This window comes from Primulina huaijiensis, chromosome 18 (assembly GCF_012295235.1).
Source record: "Primulina huaijiensis isolate GDHJ02 chromosome 18, ASM1229523v2, whole genome shotgun sequence".
In the NCBI taxonomy this organism is placed as follows: Eukaryota; Viridiplantae; Streptophyta; class Magnoliopsida; order Lamiales; family Gesneriaceae; genus Primulina; species Primulina huaijiensis.
The window spans coordinates 19674042-19690138 of record NC_133323.1 but is presented as its reverse complement, the minus strand read 5'-3'; the positions used below and the strand labels follow the sequence as shown (position 1 = coordinate 19690138).

At 33.0% G+C, this 16097-nt stretch overlaps 1 protein-coding gene across 1 annotated transcript; it reads left to right on the top strand.

Annotated features, from left to right (window-relative positions):
• Positions 1-4844: 4844 nt before the first annotated feature.
• On the top strand, positions 4845-9551 carry LOC140965306 (O-fucosyltransferase 10-like). Its single transcript, XM_073425478.1, has 10 exons — positions 4845-5324; positions 5739-5817; positions 6019-6086; positions 6598-6686; positions 6965-7162; positions 7245-7449; positions 7561-7728; positions 7847-8014; positions 8406-8596; positions 8992-9551. Exons 1-10 carry the CDS (start codon positions 4992-4994, stop codon positions 9170-9172), a joined length of 1680 nt encoding a protein of 559 aa, XP_073281579.1. The 5' UTR covers positions 4845-4991; the 3' UTR covers positions 9173-9551.
• The last annotated feature ends 6546 nt before the right edge of the window (positions 9552-16097 follow it).

Sequence of the window (16097 nt, the reverse complement as noted above, 5' to 3'; positions counted from 1 at the left end):
ATATGCAGTTCACCCATCATGCTCATAAATAATGTGGTACTCATCTATTGGATGAATAATTTGAATATTATTCATCACATCTAATATATGAATATCATCTCATTGGTGGACTGAATGGCTAGTACGGTGGATGAACATCATGTCAAAACTATATGTGTCTGTTTGAAGTGAATAACTTCAAAATGAATTCGGGGAACACATTTTAACTAATTAAAGAAATAAACATAGATAGAAATGATTTTATTTTATGTTTTGGGTTGTCTTTAATATGATTTTTAGGAAGATAAATTTTTATAAATGCTATTGTTTCTTTGTATATTATTTTAACAAAAAAATTAGTTTTAAATTCTCAAACATGTCAAATAAATAGTATTTCAAAGGGATAAATAATATAAGAGGTCTATTTAGACGTTGAGTATCATGGACACAGGATTTTCACTATGTACTTTTAATTATGAAAAATAATATTAATACATTTATATAACGGTTTTTTTTTTAAAATATTATAAATTAATAAAACAATTGTAAAAATGTTGCAAATTGTAAAAGTTTGTAAAAGTAGTACAATCCGGGACTTACTGTCCCGGATTCAAATTTTTTATTATTTTTTTTTAACTTTTTTTTTAAAAAAATAAAAGGGCTATCCGCGATTGAATGTGCAAACCGTCGCTATTGGCGACAGTTTAAAGAAACCGTTGCTATTGGCGACAGTTTAATCACACACCGTCGCTAGTGGCGACGGTTTAAACACACATCGTCGTTATTTGCGACGATTATATTAAAACCCGTCGCCATATTCTGAGTCCGTGGCACAAAATCACGGATTCAATAAAGCTTAGGAGCAAAATTCTTTCTTTCATCACCGAACATCGAACATTCTTTCCAGCACCGGTCTTCAGACTTTTCTATTTAATTATTAGCTTAAGTCTTCTGTATTTTTCAGAATATTAGGAGGTAACTTTTTTTTTTGTTTAGTATTTTATATTGTTCGTTCATTATACTAGTTTTAAGTAATAACAATAGTTATAATATTAATTGTATTATTGAAATAGTAATACTGTAATTTACAATTTTTGGAATAATAACAATTATACTTAATTTAATTATAATAATTATATTTACGTGATATAATATTATATCTACACTAATTACAATTATTACAATAGTTATATTTAATTACGTGATATAATATTATATCTACAATATTTACTAACTATACTTAGTTTAATTACAATAATTATATTTACTTGATGTAATAATATATCTACAACAATTACAATAATTACAATAATTATATTTACGTGATATTATAATAAAAACTATACTTAATTAAACCTAGTAGTTTTAAGTAACAATAATAATAACTATATTTAATTTAATTACAATAATTATAATATTAATTGTTTTATTGGAATTATAATATGAATATAAATTACGGACTTTATATTTACGTGAAATTTTATGTATAATATAATTATATATTAAGAAAATCCGCAAGACTAATAGTATTAAATTAAGTATAGTTTTTATTATTATATCACGTAAATATAATTATTGTAATTATTGTAATATTATATCACGTAAATATAATTATTGTAATTGTTGTAGATATAATATTACATCAAGTAAATATAATTNAAAACCTCTTAATATTCTGAAAAATGCAGAAGACTTACGCTAATAATTTTAAATAGAAAAGTCTGAAGACCGGTGCTGGAAAAAATGTTCGATGTTCGGTGATCGAAAGAAAGAAATTTGCTCCGCAGCGCACGGATATTGAATCCGTGATTTTCTGCCACGGACTCAGAATCCGTGGCAGACTGTCACGGATTGAGTGAATCCGTGTCGTAGCGACGGTTTTAAAAAAATTGTCGCAAATAGCGACGGTGTGTTTTAAATTGTCGCAAATAGCGACGGTGTGTGTTTAAACCGTCGCCAATAGCGACGGTGTTAATTTACACAGTCGCCAATAGCGGCGGGTTTTGTTAAAACCGTCGCCAATAGCGACGGATTTTGTTAAACCGTCGCCAATAGCGACGGTTTTGCTCAATCAATCGTCAATATCCCTTTTATTTTTTTTTTTAAATTAAAAAAAATAATAATAAAAAATTTGAATCCGGGACAGTAAGTCCCGGATTGTACTACTTTTACAAACTTTTACAATTTGCAACATTTTTACAATTGTTTTACTAATTTATAATATTTTTAAAAAAAACCCTTTATATAACATCCCCATGAAGTTTTTGGGTAGGTAAATATTGAGTTATTCTCTATTCAATAGCAATATTTAAAATATAAATATTTATTTATAAATACTTACATATTAAACTTACATTTAAAATAATTAATATAATTTAACTCAATATTAAGGAGATTTTTATTAGAAAACTATAGATATCTTATATTGTATTTAAAAGATATGACAACTCTCTTATAAAATATGACAATTCTGATTTGACAACTAAAATTATTAACAGTTGCTATATTGACATTGACAATATTGTTGTGGTATGGACGTCATATTCAAACATCTCATTAACCATGGAAACAAATATCGAGTAATCGAACGTCGTCTTGATGTCCTCGATTAATATGGGTTGAAATTACATTAGGATGTAAATAAATCGAATCTAACCAAATATTAATAAAAATTTAAAATTTGAATTCGACTCGAATTAAGTATATTCGAGTTCGAGCTCGATTTGAAATTTGAATTTATTTTTAAAAAAAAATTATCGAGTTCGGCTGGAAAAGAAATTTGAGTTCGAGCTATGTTCGAAATCTTTAAACATATTTGTGAGCTATTCATACTATCGCTCGGATCGTAAGGTTCGAGAATGAATATTTAAAATCTCGAAACATCCAAAAGACTCGAAATGTATTTAATATATAATTATATTAGATTAATAAAATATTAAAACTCGCGAGCGATTTGTGAACGTCTATCGAACAAAAGAAAATTGGCTCGAGTTCGGCTCGAAAGCAAATTTGAGTTAGAGTTCGGCACTAAATATTTGAACTATTGTTCGGATATTAATGTTCCAGAATGAAAATTCGAAAACTCAAAACGTCCGAAAGACTCGAAATGTAATATATATATATTTAATATATTATCATATTATATTAATAAAATAGTAAGGCTCACGAGTAGCACTCGAGCAATCGAACTAATTTCAGGTCGAAAAAATTTCGAACGTGTTCAACTCGAGTTTGTTAAATTCGAATATATATGAATCAAATATTTATCAAATTGACTCGAAAAACTCGCGAACCGATTTGATTTGTTTAGTCCCTAGATTAGACCCATTCCCATCAATTAATTAATTTTGAAAAAGAAAACACAAAAGTGGGTTTCATAATTTGAAATCAAAGCTTAAATTCTCTAAAGCACTGGTTGCATTAAAAGAAGAAACCCATTACATATAATTCGAATTTAAAATATACAACAGTTTTTACAATTATTTTTTATCGTCAATTTGGTTTTATTTTATAATTCAATGCCATATTATATTTAAATTGTCCATCAAATAAAATAAATATATCCATATATATGACTTCAAGAGTTGTTATAATAATTACTTAATCCAATTTTTTTTTTTAGAAATCAATTTTTTAATAATAATAATAGTAATAATAATAATAATAATTGTTGGCTGGAATTCTAAATATCAAACAATCCCGGCGGAGATTGAGGCACAAAGCAAGTTTGCAGCTGGAGCCTCGAGCTACGGATAAGGGACATTCTTTTCNGTTTTTTATATTAAAAAATACAATTATTGTACAAAAATTCTATTCTAACTAAACACGTGATTTTTTTAGCTCTAATATCAATTGTAAAACCAAGTGCTTATCGTTTTTTAAAAAAATCTTAGCAATATGTAACAATGAATCGTAATATTTTGAACTATAAAAGACTGTATCGATGCGTATAATACTCTCAAAAGGGTGAAAATTATTGCATGACAAAATAATATAATATAGATTGATGGATTATGAATTTATAAGCCGGTGTGTGTATATGTGTTATACGAGTTCTAAATTATTTTTGTTTCCTCGATTCTCCGTTTGTTCTCTTATTTCAATTCCTAAGGACTTGTCATGTTCCCCTCATCTTTTAAATAGTAAAAGCTAAAAGTTAAACTCGTTGGGTAATGAATATGTCTCTTATGATATAGTCTCACATATTTATATTCGTGAGACGGGTTGATACGATCTATATCTACAATTAAAAATAATATTTTTGATATAAAAAATAATATATTTTATTAATCGGGTCGAGGTGAAAAGAACTAAATCACCAGATAAAGTTATTATAGGATTCAAGGGGGTCTACTCAATCAACCCCAAAACTGAATTGACCCGACCCTGAATCTAAACATTTATCCAAATAAATGTTTTATTCTTGATTCAAGATTTAGAAAAAAAATATTGGAAAAAAGCACAATGAAATCTTTTAAATCGTACATCAACTCAAACATCATGTTTCGATTGCTATACTTAGCGGATACAGTTATTGCACCAACAATCTTCAGCTCAATGATTCCATTCCTTGCAATCAATGAGAATCGAACTCGTGACTTGACTGAGTGTGTGTCATTTAACAAAAATATAGCCAGTGATAACAATACAATCAAATATTTTAAAATATAAAATAACTCAAGCACAACGTCTCGATTGTTATACCTAACAAAAATAACTAGCTAAAACTATTATTACAACCAACACACTTTATCTCCATCTCGAATAAAAAAATTAAACCGAAATTGATAATTTCAATATTTCACCAAATCGAAATGGTCCTAATCGATGTGCACTACTCTTGAAAAGAACGTACTGAACCCCATTTCCTACGTTCTTGGCTCTCTCTCGTTCACTTTCCCACTGTTTATGCCATTTCCTTAAAAAATCATCGTACAAAACTCAAATCCCACGTCTCCACCGCCATTGAACTGCTCAAAGATCCAATATTTTGCAAGAAAATCCAGCCCTGCATGGCTTCAAAGCCTGCAAATGGCAGCCATTGTTATAAGTACTGTAGCCCTGAACAACCCACAGCGGCAAACAGCCGCCGGAAGCTTCATGTCCACTGTAATCACCGTCGGCGTGGGGGGGTCTTCTACTTGATATTTCCCGGTGTTTTCCACCGTAGGTACCTTCTTCTCTTGACGGTGCTGTACATTGTCGGCCTCACACTCTGTGCAAGACCGTTGCTGACTATCCTGAACCCTCCTCCGCCGCTGCCTCCGGGATCACTGTATCGCAGCCACGAGCTTTTTTCGAAACTATGGCCGGAAATTCAGGCTGATAATGCTTCTACGGTTGAGGTTTGCACATGGGATTTTTTTAATCTTTTCTTGATTACATGGGCTTGGTTTTTTTTTTTTTTTGGTTATTGTTTTTTATGTTTATGTTAATTTAACCAATGTCAAATTTCACCCGTCGGATTTTAGCTTCATAAAAGAGTAAAGCATTAAGCTGTACTTCAATCTCAGAAAGTAAATGAGAAGAATGTTAATGGGATCCGTGAACTTGATAAAATAAAACATATTTTATTGGAATGACTCATTAAAGGTTAGGAGGGAATCAGGTAAATGAAATTTTCCATTGATAATAATGCCTTTTAATAATTAGATCTGTATCAAATGTCAGGATGCTGATTCTTTATTTAATGAACTTGATTTTTTGTGGAAAGAAGCGTTTCACGTATTGATATTTACTATGCAAACCATCTTTTGTAGCTAGACAATCTGTGGAGGTACAAAAGGAAGGGGAAAGAGCAGAAACCTTGCTCCAATGCTACTGCTCGCCTGCAACCCGGTATGAGTATCTAGTTTATTGATATCTGTTCCAGAGTTTTCCGGCATTTCATTCTGCTTCTTAGTTATAGTTGCAAATATAATGTTACTTTAGCGGTTAGAAAATAGAAGGTTATGGGCTGAAACATGTTATATAAAGTTTAAGAGGCATTCTCAGCTCTACTTGTATCCTTAAAATGACTTCCTTTTTAAAAATTTTCAGTGTCCTCGGAGCTTCAACGATATCTGATTGTGGATGCTAATGGTGGCCTGAACCAACAACGTGCATCGGTATTAAGTTTAGATTCAAGCCAATCAGAAACTCGAGTTCTTATTAATTCAATTTGCCAGCGTCTAGAAGTTGAAGTAAGAATTGTTAGAGGTGAAAAGGGATGATAATTTTAAATCATCAAAACTGGTGGCGTAGCCAGAGGTGGGCTAATAGGAATGGTCCCTTCCACCCCTCTTATATTTTCTTGAAGCTTATATAATTTTACGAATACACATGTACAAAATAATGGTTTTGCCTGTCACTTCGAAACTAGCAATTTCTTATCAGTGGGAAGATCAATTTATTTTTGTTTGAGAATAGTTTATGTGGTTGGTTGTCACCGTTTAAATTCTATCGGGAATGGACAGCTCAAGATTGTGCTAAATCGTAACAGTTCGTATCAATATAGCAAGTTAGAAACTGTAATTTTCGAATAGTCTGTGGAAATTGTACTTATCAGCAGGATAAATGTTCCTGGCTGCTTTTTCTTACACTCGTTTCATTTAGTTTATTACTGTAATTGTGCTGCAGATTTGCAATGCAGTGGCCGTGGCTGGACTCTTGAATGCAACACTAGTCATTCCTCGCTTTGATCTACACAATATTTGGAAGGATCCGAGGCAAGTATTAATTTAGACATCGTTTGGCTCGTTGGATGTGATAAAGAAGGATGTATAATATATAGAATATAAATCCATATATATGGATAATATAATTATTAACAGTTTTAATCCTTTGTACAACTTGAACGGTGAACCAAACGTTTGATGAAACAAGAGTGTGTGATCAATAATGTCTCATCCTTTGCACCAACTTCTTGTTTAGAACTGTATAGACTTAACAATTAATATGTGCTTCAAGTGCTGTATTTTTACTTCCTCTCTTTGATACTTTACAGTGTGTTTGCTGATATTTATGATGAGGATCACTTTATATCCACACTTGAAGATTATGTTACGGTGGTTCGTGATCTTCCTAAAGATTTGATAGAGAGTTATGACTTTAACATCAGTGATATACCAAATTTTCGAGTCTATTCTTGGGCATCCGCTCGGTATTATTTGGATGAGGTTTATCCTGTCCTGCAAGAAAACAGGTATGAAGTAGATGCCTTTTCCTAATGGAGAATAATCAAGATAAGCTTGATTCCTAAATTTTATCTATTTTTTATTGTGCAGGGTCATTCGAATTTCTCCTTTTGCAAACCGATTAGCCACAAGCATTCCACCTCATATTCAATATTTGAGATGCTTGGCAAACTACAAAGCTCTTAGATTCTCTTCAACCATACTGAATCTTGCAAGAGAGATAGTGAGCAGAATGACTAGTAAGAGCTTGGCAGCTGGCGGGAAGTATGTTTCAGTTCATATCCGATTCGAAGAGGTTATATTAGTTTTTTTAATAAATGAAAATGTTTGTCGAAATTTTACTATTTTTAATTTAATATTTATATATTGTTTATCCAGACCTTCATATTATGCCTTTCATGTGTAGGACATGGTGGCCTTCTCGTGTTGCGAGTATGATGGAGGGGAAGCTGAAAAATCTGAAATGGATGCAATACGTGAAAAGGGGTGGGGGAAAAAGTTCAAACGTAAAAACCGAGTTTTTGAACCTGAACTTAACCGCATCAATGGAAGGTGCCCCATGACCCCATTGGAGGTTGACTCTTGCTTTCTAAATCTGATGCCCCCCAAATTTTCTAGTGGTTATTGCTTGCTTATATTTTTTTGAAAATTCTTCCCCAGTTTCTTTTGGTTTATTTTTTCTGTCAGCATAGGTTGGAATGATGCTAAGGGGTATGGGATTTTCGAATGAGACCCCAATTTATCTTGCCTCTGGAAAAATTTACAACGCGGAGAGAAACTTAGAGCCTCTTCGGAAAATGTTTCCTCTCCTACAGACTAAGGAATCTCTTGTAACAGCAGATGAGCTTAATGCATTCCAGGTAAATATCTCAGGTTCTTGCATGCTATTCTCTAAAGCTTACACTGGAAAACTGTACCTTAGTTCTTGTTTGGGAACACGATAATTTCCATTGTTCTGCTGCAAGATTATATTAATGCTGCTCAACTGTTGGCCTATGGAGCAATATAATTGTATATGTGGGCATAACATTGAAATATGTTTTGGACTGCTTAAACATATCATCATCATCAATTACAAGTTATTACAATTTACCAATATAGAGATGAAAAGGATCATAACCCTTATAATGCCTCTATACGCATTCTTGTTTGTCGAATAATAACCTCCAAACCACGAAGTATCATTTGATAATATAGCAATCAAGATTGATTTCTTGGACAACTCATTTATAACCCTTTTTATATTGTCAGGGATTTTCTTCGCGCCTAGCTGCGTTGGACTACATGGTATGCCTGTCAAGTGAAGTTTTTGTAACCACTCATGGCGGAAACTTCCCTCATTTTTTGATGGGCCACAGAAGGTTCCTCTACAATGGACATGCTAAAACTATCACGCCGGACAAAACCAAACTCGTAGTCATAGTACAAAACACAAGCATAAGGTAATCTCCTTGTCCTCGCCAAGTTCTGTTCAAGTTTGACACAACTCATTTGTAGATTGTATGAAAAACGAAACTGAAAATTGGAAATTAAGTGCAAAAGACTCTGCTAACCTATGTTTTTGCATTTCTTGGTAGTCATCACAGAATTTTTGAGCTTTGTAAACAAGTTAAAAAGCCACATTTTCTCCAAATGACAAGTGGGTTAGGCACTTTTGGAAGCAACATTATTGTGGCTCTCCGTGGCACATGAGCAGCCATTCCAGTTAAAAATCGAAGTACATCATTATCACTAATTGTTGCTTTTAGCACAGCGACAAAAATTCGATCTACAGGAATGGCCGTCTGCCACTACCTTGTGTATGTATACTGAGATAGTACTCTTTTCTTGATTACAGTTGGGATTCTTTTAAGGATCATATGGAATTGATGCTTGCCGAAAGTGATCGCAAGAGTATAATGGTGCCTCGAGTAAAGAAGTCAACAAGAAAGGGCTCTATATACTTGAATCCTTTGCCGGAATGCAGGTGCCTTTGGGAATCACAGAATTCAAGCACCCCACCAGACTTGTACTCGTGAAACATCACGGGCGACATTTGAAATTTCAGAAAGTGTACATTCTTCGTTTCCTTCTGAGCTGTGTTGTTGACTCATCGGTGAACATGTCGAAATACGATCTGAGAAGCATTTTTCGGCAAGTATCATATTACATGTAGTTTGCTTCTTAGGCTGAAACATTCAACCTCTTCTGCACCAGGTTGCTGCAGTTTTTTGCGAGTCTTGCTCTGCAGCAACACCCCACAACCTATCTTTCGAGAAAGTTGTGGAGGATCGAGTGAACTGGGCGGTTGCCTCCATTAAAAAAGTTCAGATTTTGTGTGTAACTTCTCTAATTTTTGTAAGTATCAATCAACTAATTGTTCATTTATTTACAAGGTTGTGAAAACTTTGCGGTGAATTGTTACATATTTTCTTGTTTCTGGAAAGAACACACCTGTTTTCTGTGGGGCATTTTCAAGTCTTGTATGAGCTAGCTACATTAAACAATTGAAATGAAGTATGTATTTACTAAATCAAGCTTCTCTATTTTAAGACATCCCAATGTCATCTTCCATGTTCCCAACAAACATCAAACACCTCTAATGAATGTAAGACACAAAAAGTATCATCGTTGTTTTATATACTAACATGTAGCACATACGTTCTCATCTTACACAAATCGATTGATTAGATATTATAACCAAAAAATGAAAATATTAACAAAAATATGGTGTTAATCTTTGTGAAATTAATTCTAATTTAATTACACAAACTTATTTGATTTGTATCTCATCCCATTTATAGCCAACAACTTTATAATAATTGATTATTCATCTATCTCATAACTTATAATATTGTTGTATTTTCACTTCTCACAAGATAATACTTCACCTTCCAATTTTTTGCTATTAAAGTTATATTTTCCCATTTTTCATGTAAACTTTCTATAAACTTGTTCTTGCTTATTCTTCCCTCTTTTATATTAAATAAAAAATTTACCAATTACAATGAAAAATTAAACATTTATCAACTAATTAAGTAAAATATTTAGTAGTAATAAGTATGAAAGTCCACTTTTAATTTTAATTCCAAAACGAAAATTGAACATATTAATATTCCATATTTCCCATTCACAAATTAACCCACCAAGTATGCTCTATTGAAGTAATTTAAGGGCAAAAACTTGTGTGAGACGGTCTTACGAGTCGTATTTTGTGAGACGGATCTCTTATTTGGGTCATCCATGAAAAAATATTAGTTTTATGCTAAGATTATTACTTTTTATTGTGAATATCGGTAAGATTGATCCGTCTCACAGATAAATATTCGTGAGACCGTCTCACAAGAGACTTACTCTAATTTAAGATGCCTCCATGCATGATTCTTCTTACCTAACCTATGACAATAATTAAGAGAATTGAACATTAATTATAAAATTGCATGCCATAATGATTAATATTTGTAATACACATTAATAGTCCACCAATATTTCTATATCACAAATAACTATAATATTAGTATTTAATGATTGGTTTAATTTTTAAAATATAACTAATAAATTTTAAAACTCTTCCAATCTTTTGTATTTTTCAAACTATCGCAAATACGATAAAATAATATAAATAAATTTTTTTATTAAATTTTGAATTTTTTTACATATCTAAAAATATATTTTTATTATCGTTGATAAATTGAAAAACTCTCGATTTTTGTATAATTAAGATAAAAAGGGTAGACTTGTCAAATTGGGTCAGGCCTGTCGGACCGTCCCGTCCCGCTATAAAAATTGAGCGGATTGGGTTGATAAAATAGCAGCCCGTTTGGAGGCGGGCCAAATGGGCTGAGCCCGTTTGGGTTGCGGGCCAAGATGGGTCGGGCCCAAATGGGGCGGGTTGGCCCGCCAAATTAGGGTATAATTTTATTTTATTTTTTATATTTCTAAGTTTTAAGTTTTATATAAAAATTAGAATAAGTCTCATGCGCCTCCATCACTCTCTTATCTTATTTTTCTCCTTGGTCTCGCCTCCATCATTCACTCTGGTAAAATATGAATCTCTGTAAATTTTCTTCATGAATCTTAAAGGGAAGAAATTTCTGTAAATTTTATTCATAAATCTTAAAATAATTTTTAAGTATAACAGTTGTTTGTGAACCCAAGAGCGATTTTGTTTGAAGTCCGACGAGTTGTAGCGAAATTTTGTAGATTTGACGGAGGTTTGATAATTATGTGTATTGTTGAACACATAATATTTTCTAAAATTTACAACCTTCTCTTTCCTCGACTTTCTGTTTTCTTCCATGTCTCAATCTTCATGTTTGGTTTAAGCACTTTACTTTTTATGGATTATGTTGATGCTTTCTTAATTTCTCTTATTTCAATGTTTTTAAGTATTTTATGAAACTATTTGACTAAAATATATTTTTCTTCTATGCTTACTGCGATATTGTTTAGTATTTTTTGCTTAAAAAAAATAAACGGGTTAAAAATAAGCGGGTCGGCCCGCTTAGCCCGCGGCCCAAGGTGGGTTGGGCTGGGTTGGCCATTTAGAAGCCCGCGAAAATGACGGGCTGGCCCGCCCAGCCCCGCCCCGCCTGATGGCGGGTTGCTGCGGGTGGCGGGCTGGCGTTTTGACATGTCTGAAAAAAGGCAACGGGTTGGCTAATTCCAATATAAAAAAATAAAGTAAATTAACAATTAAATAAATAGAATCTCGATACTTTATTTATTATTTATTATAATAATTTATTCTATTGTTATATTTTAAATAGGTTTTTAACATTATAATATATTTTAATTTGATCTTCCATTATGGTCCCTTTTGCTATTCAATTTCAGCCGCATTGTATAAAAATTACAATTGTATTTTGTTTTTATAATCAAATGCTTTAAATTTTTTCCTTGAAAAATTCCGAAGAAGCTAATATGATAATAATTTTCCATTTTCGACAAATTTAAGAATCTTCATTGGTCAAGTAAGAAATATTTAAACATTAATATAGTAATTATATAGTTTGTTTACACGCTTATTTTTTCGAAATAGAATATGACAAAATGACTAGAACAAACAATAACTTATTGTATTAGATTAAACTACCTTTATAATGTATTACATGTACTCGACCGCCCACTGAAGATTCAGAAGAAGTCGTTCTTAAGATACAAACTTATCCAACCGTTTTACTATCAGCAGTGTATTTAATCTACTCAAACGCTCAAGTCTTCAAGTTTGTAGCACAAGGATTACTCGACTGTTCACCATATCAAAGTTCATCTATAACCGCTTGAGTAAAGTCATCTTCAGATACAAGCCACATGTTTTATAAGTATCTCACCTACTTTATCAGAAAAGCTGATAGATTGATAATGTACGACAAACAAAATATCAGAAGATGAAATTGTTTTCCTAAAAAGTCTAAGCGCAGAGCTAGTTAACTTTTCCTGTCGGTGGCAGTTTCCAATCACATTTGATAAATGTCAAATTGCTCATTAATTGAATTGTACGACAAATTAGGAAAGGATGACGACAACAATGTTTTTGCATTAATACCCATTTAATGAGCTAAAGTTGAACGTTGAATGGGAAGATGCAAGAAATATTATAAATAGAGAATGACAAGAAGAGTTTCGGGGACTAAAACTTTAACAACTACGAGATTTTTTTACACACTCGAAGCATTCTCTGAAAAGATTTATGAGCACTCATCACTATGATATCAACTACAGCTCATCTACCCTTGCATCAAAGATCATTTATTAGATCATCAAGGGCTTCTGTCAAACTACTCTAACTTGTCTGTCTAGAACGTTTGAAGACTTGTTCGAAAGTTTGAATATGATGATTCACTTCTTTACTTCATTTTTGTTGTATTGGTTGTTGGACTGTGTGTTTCAATCAATTGAGCACAGTTGATAAGTTCTAAGATTGAATTGAGTTGTTACAAAGAATTGCAAAATCAAAGTCTTCTAGTGAAATATTTCCTAAGTGGAAGAAGGGGTGACGTAAGAGCTTGAGTTTCCGAACATCCATAAATTTCTTGTGTCATTTTCTTTATTGCATTTACTTATCTTGTTTATTTGCTATATTTGATTATATAATATTCATAAGAATCATCATACCTTTTTCCGCACTAATTCTAGTCCGACCTTTTCATAAGAGTTGAGAAAATCAGGTCTTGTATAGATAACCCCATCAAGACCAATTACATAATTTGGTAGTGTTTTAAAGAAATTTAAAGTGTTTATTCATTTCCCTTTAAACACATACCCGATTCTAAGAAGTGTTATCAGAAAGAGTTTTTCTCGACCTCTGATATACATAAACTCAAATGGCATATATCAACAAGATTCTAATGTTTTCTAAAGAAGATTATGATAGTTGGAAAATTCGTATGCAACCACATTTATCTGCATAAGAAGATGACATGTGATATATCATCACCGATGGTTCATAAAGCAAACACATCTATTGCAATTTCTAAGGGTGCTCCATAGTTGGTGGAAAAACACCGGTCCGAGTGGACCATTGAGGATAAGAAGAAGACCAATCTTGACAATATGACCAAATATATCCTTTATAAAAATCTTGATAAAAATATTTAGTAAAATTAAAACTTTTTCTAAAGCTAATGCGAATTTGATGAATGGTTATGCAGTATTTGATGAATGGTTATGCAGTATCATTATTGAACTAGCATCACTGGTAAGAAATATTCTAACCGTGAAAGTGCATTGAAGGTAATGCAAACTTTACCCATAGAGTGGGATGAAAGATAATGGCCATGAGAGAATCCAATGATTTAAGAAAACTGGAGTTTCATGACTTGTTTGTTAACCTCAAAGACTATGAGTTCTAACTTTGGGATTCGAAGTGAAGAAGAGTCATCTACATCTCAATCGACGAAAGCTGTAGCTACACCGTTGTTGCTCCTTTTGTCAAAGAGACTTCAAGCAAGAAGAAGTTTGTTGAGAAACTGAGCAATGAGGCCATGTAATTATTCATTAAGAAGTTTGGTAAATTTATGCGCAATAATAAATCAAAATTTACTAAACCGTATTATAAAAAGTAACAGACAGAGGATGGTCAAGCTTGTTTTAACTATAGCAAGGCAGGAAAGATCACTTTATTGCAGATTGTAAAATGCCAAAGAAAGATGAGAAAAACCATTTGAGAGGAGAAGATCGAAGAATGAGAAAAGATCTTTCAAGAAGAAAAATATCATAAAGTAATTATTGCTAAGGCAAACAAGAGCAAGTGGGCAGACACAATGAGTCTTCTAGATCAGAAACCAGCTCAAGTGATAGGGACAAAAGACAAACCTCGTGTGGAAAGAAGAGAGGAGAACTGCTAAGATTGAGTAGAAAATGGTCCAAACATAGGAATTGTAGGAGTACTGGATGAGATATCTTTGGAAGGAGACTTTGCAACTTCATCTATTGAATTTGCTTGAAGAACCGGAAGGGTAGGTGCTGTTGGAGCCTTATTGGAAGCAAACTCTAGTTCCATTATTGAACACCCATAGCTAGAGTGCTAAGATCATTTCTTGAATAACTGCATCATCATGGTAAGCATTTGGACTTTGGAAGTCATAGTTTACTTGAAGAGCAGTCATGGTTTCACTGAGTTTGGTGACCTTTAGTTTGTCAACAATGTAAGCTCACCTGGTCATGGCAGATGCTACAATGTTGGTCCTAACCTGAGCAAAGACCATCTCGTAAAGTTTTAATATCTTAGCCAGTTTCTTCTTGTTCTTTTCAGAATGGAAAATCTTGTAACACTCGCGTCTTAACACATTCATTGAAGAATTCTATTTCTTGATCAGCATAGGCTTCCACTCCTTCCATGTATAGATCAATCAGGGTATGCACAGAGGACTTGGGAACTTCGTCTTCTTCAGGAATGGCTACTTCAGCCATTTTAGCTTTTCACTTCCCAAAGTGTTAGGGCGATTGACTCCATGTCACGCCCCGAGACCGGGGTTAGTCGACACCGACGTTGTTCATCAATCACACAATCGAAAAAAAATCAGCATCGTAGCACAGTATAAACCGAAACCAGTTTATTCCAAAATACCAACGTCTTTACAACTGAATAATAAATAATTAATGCGGAAGCGTCCTACATGGAATTTAAAATACGAAATCTAGAAAAAAAAACATGGCTACTACTAATCTCGTGAATCACCGGCTCCAAAATTGTTCGGACTCCTCTTTCTCAACCTGTTCTTCGGATAAATCTGGAGAGGGGAGAGTAAGGGGTGAGTATTTTGGGAAATACTCAGCAAGTGGGGGCCGTGCGCACACAACACACAACATGCAAAATTCAAAACACACACACACACTTCATAACATGACTTGAACCACATGCATAACGTCGACTAGACACTGAGATTCCTCTACTTTCAATGATTTACTGATATCAGTCCCTAATTTTTACTCCTCTAAGGGGGCGAGACCATATAGCGGTTACATCCCCACCGCGTAAAGGTCATAACATGGTTGGGATTTCCACCCATATCGAGTTGAATCCTCACATTGTCAAAACATAACTCATGCAAAAATCTTAACCATAAGGGATAGAAGAAGAATTTGCACTCGATCGAATTTTAAAACACACGCAATGCATAAACCGAAAATTTGAACATTTAAAACAATCCACTTACCTTAATTCTTGATGAAAAAACGTGAAAGAGAGGGGGTTCTTGCACTGGAAATTTCAAATTCCTTTCTCGGCTTAGGACTGCAACAGCGCTTCGCTACTCGGTACACTAAGAGAGCAAGCTCTCGAAAAAAATCTTAGGGAGACTAGAGAGAAACTCGAAAATTTTGATGAGTTTGAGGTGTGATTTCCGAGTTACAGGGCCCTCTTATTTATATGGGTTGGCTGCTATCCTAATCGTGTATTATATTCGCGTTTGAATTTCTGAATCAAAGTTAAATCTAGGATAATTGTAATCTTTTATCCAT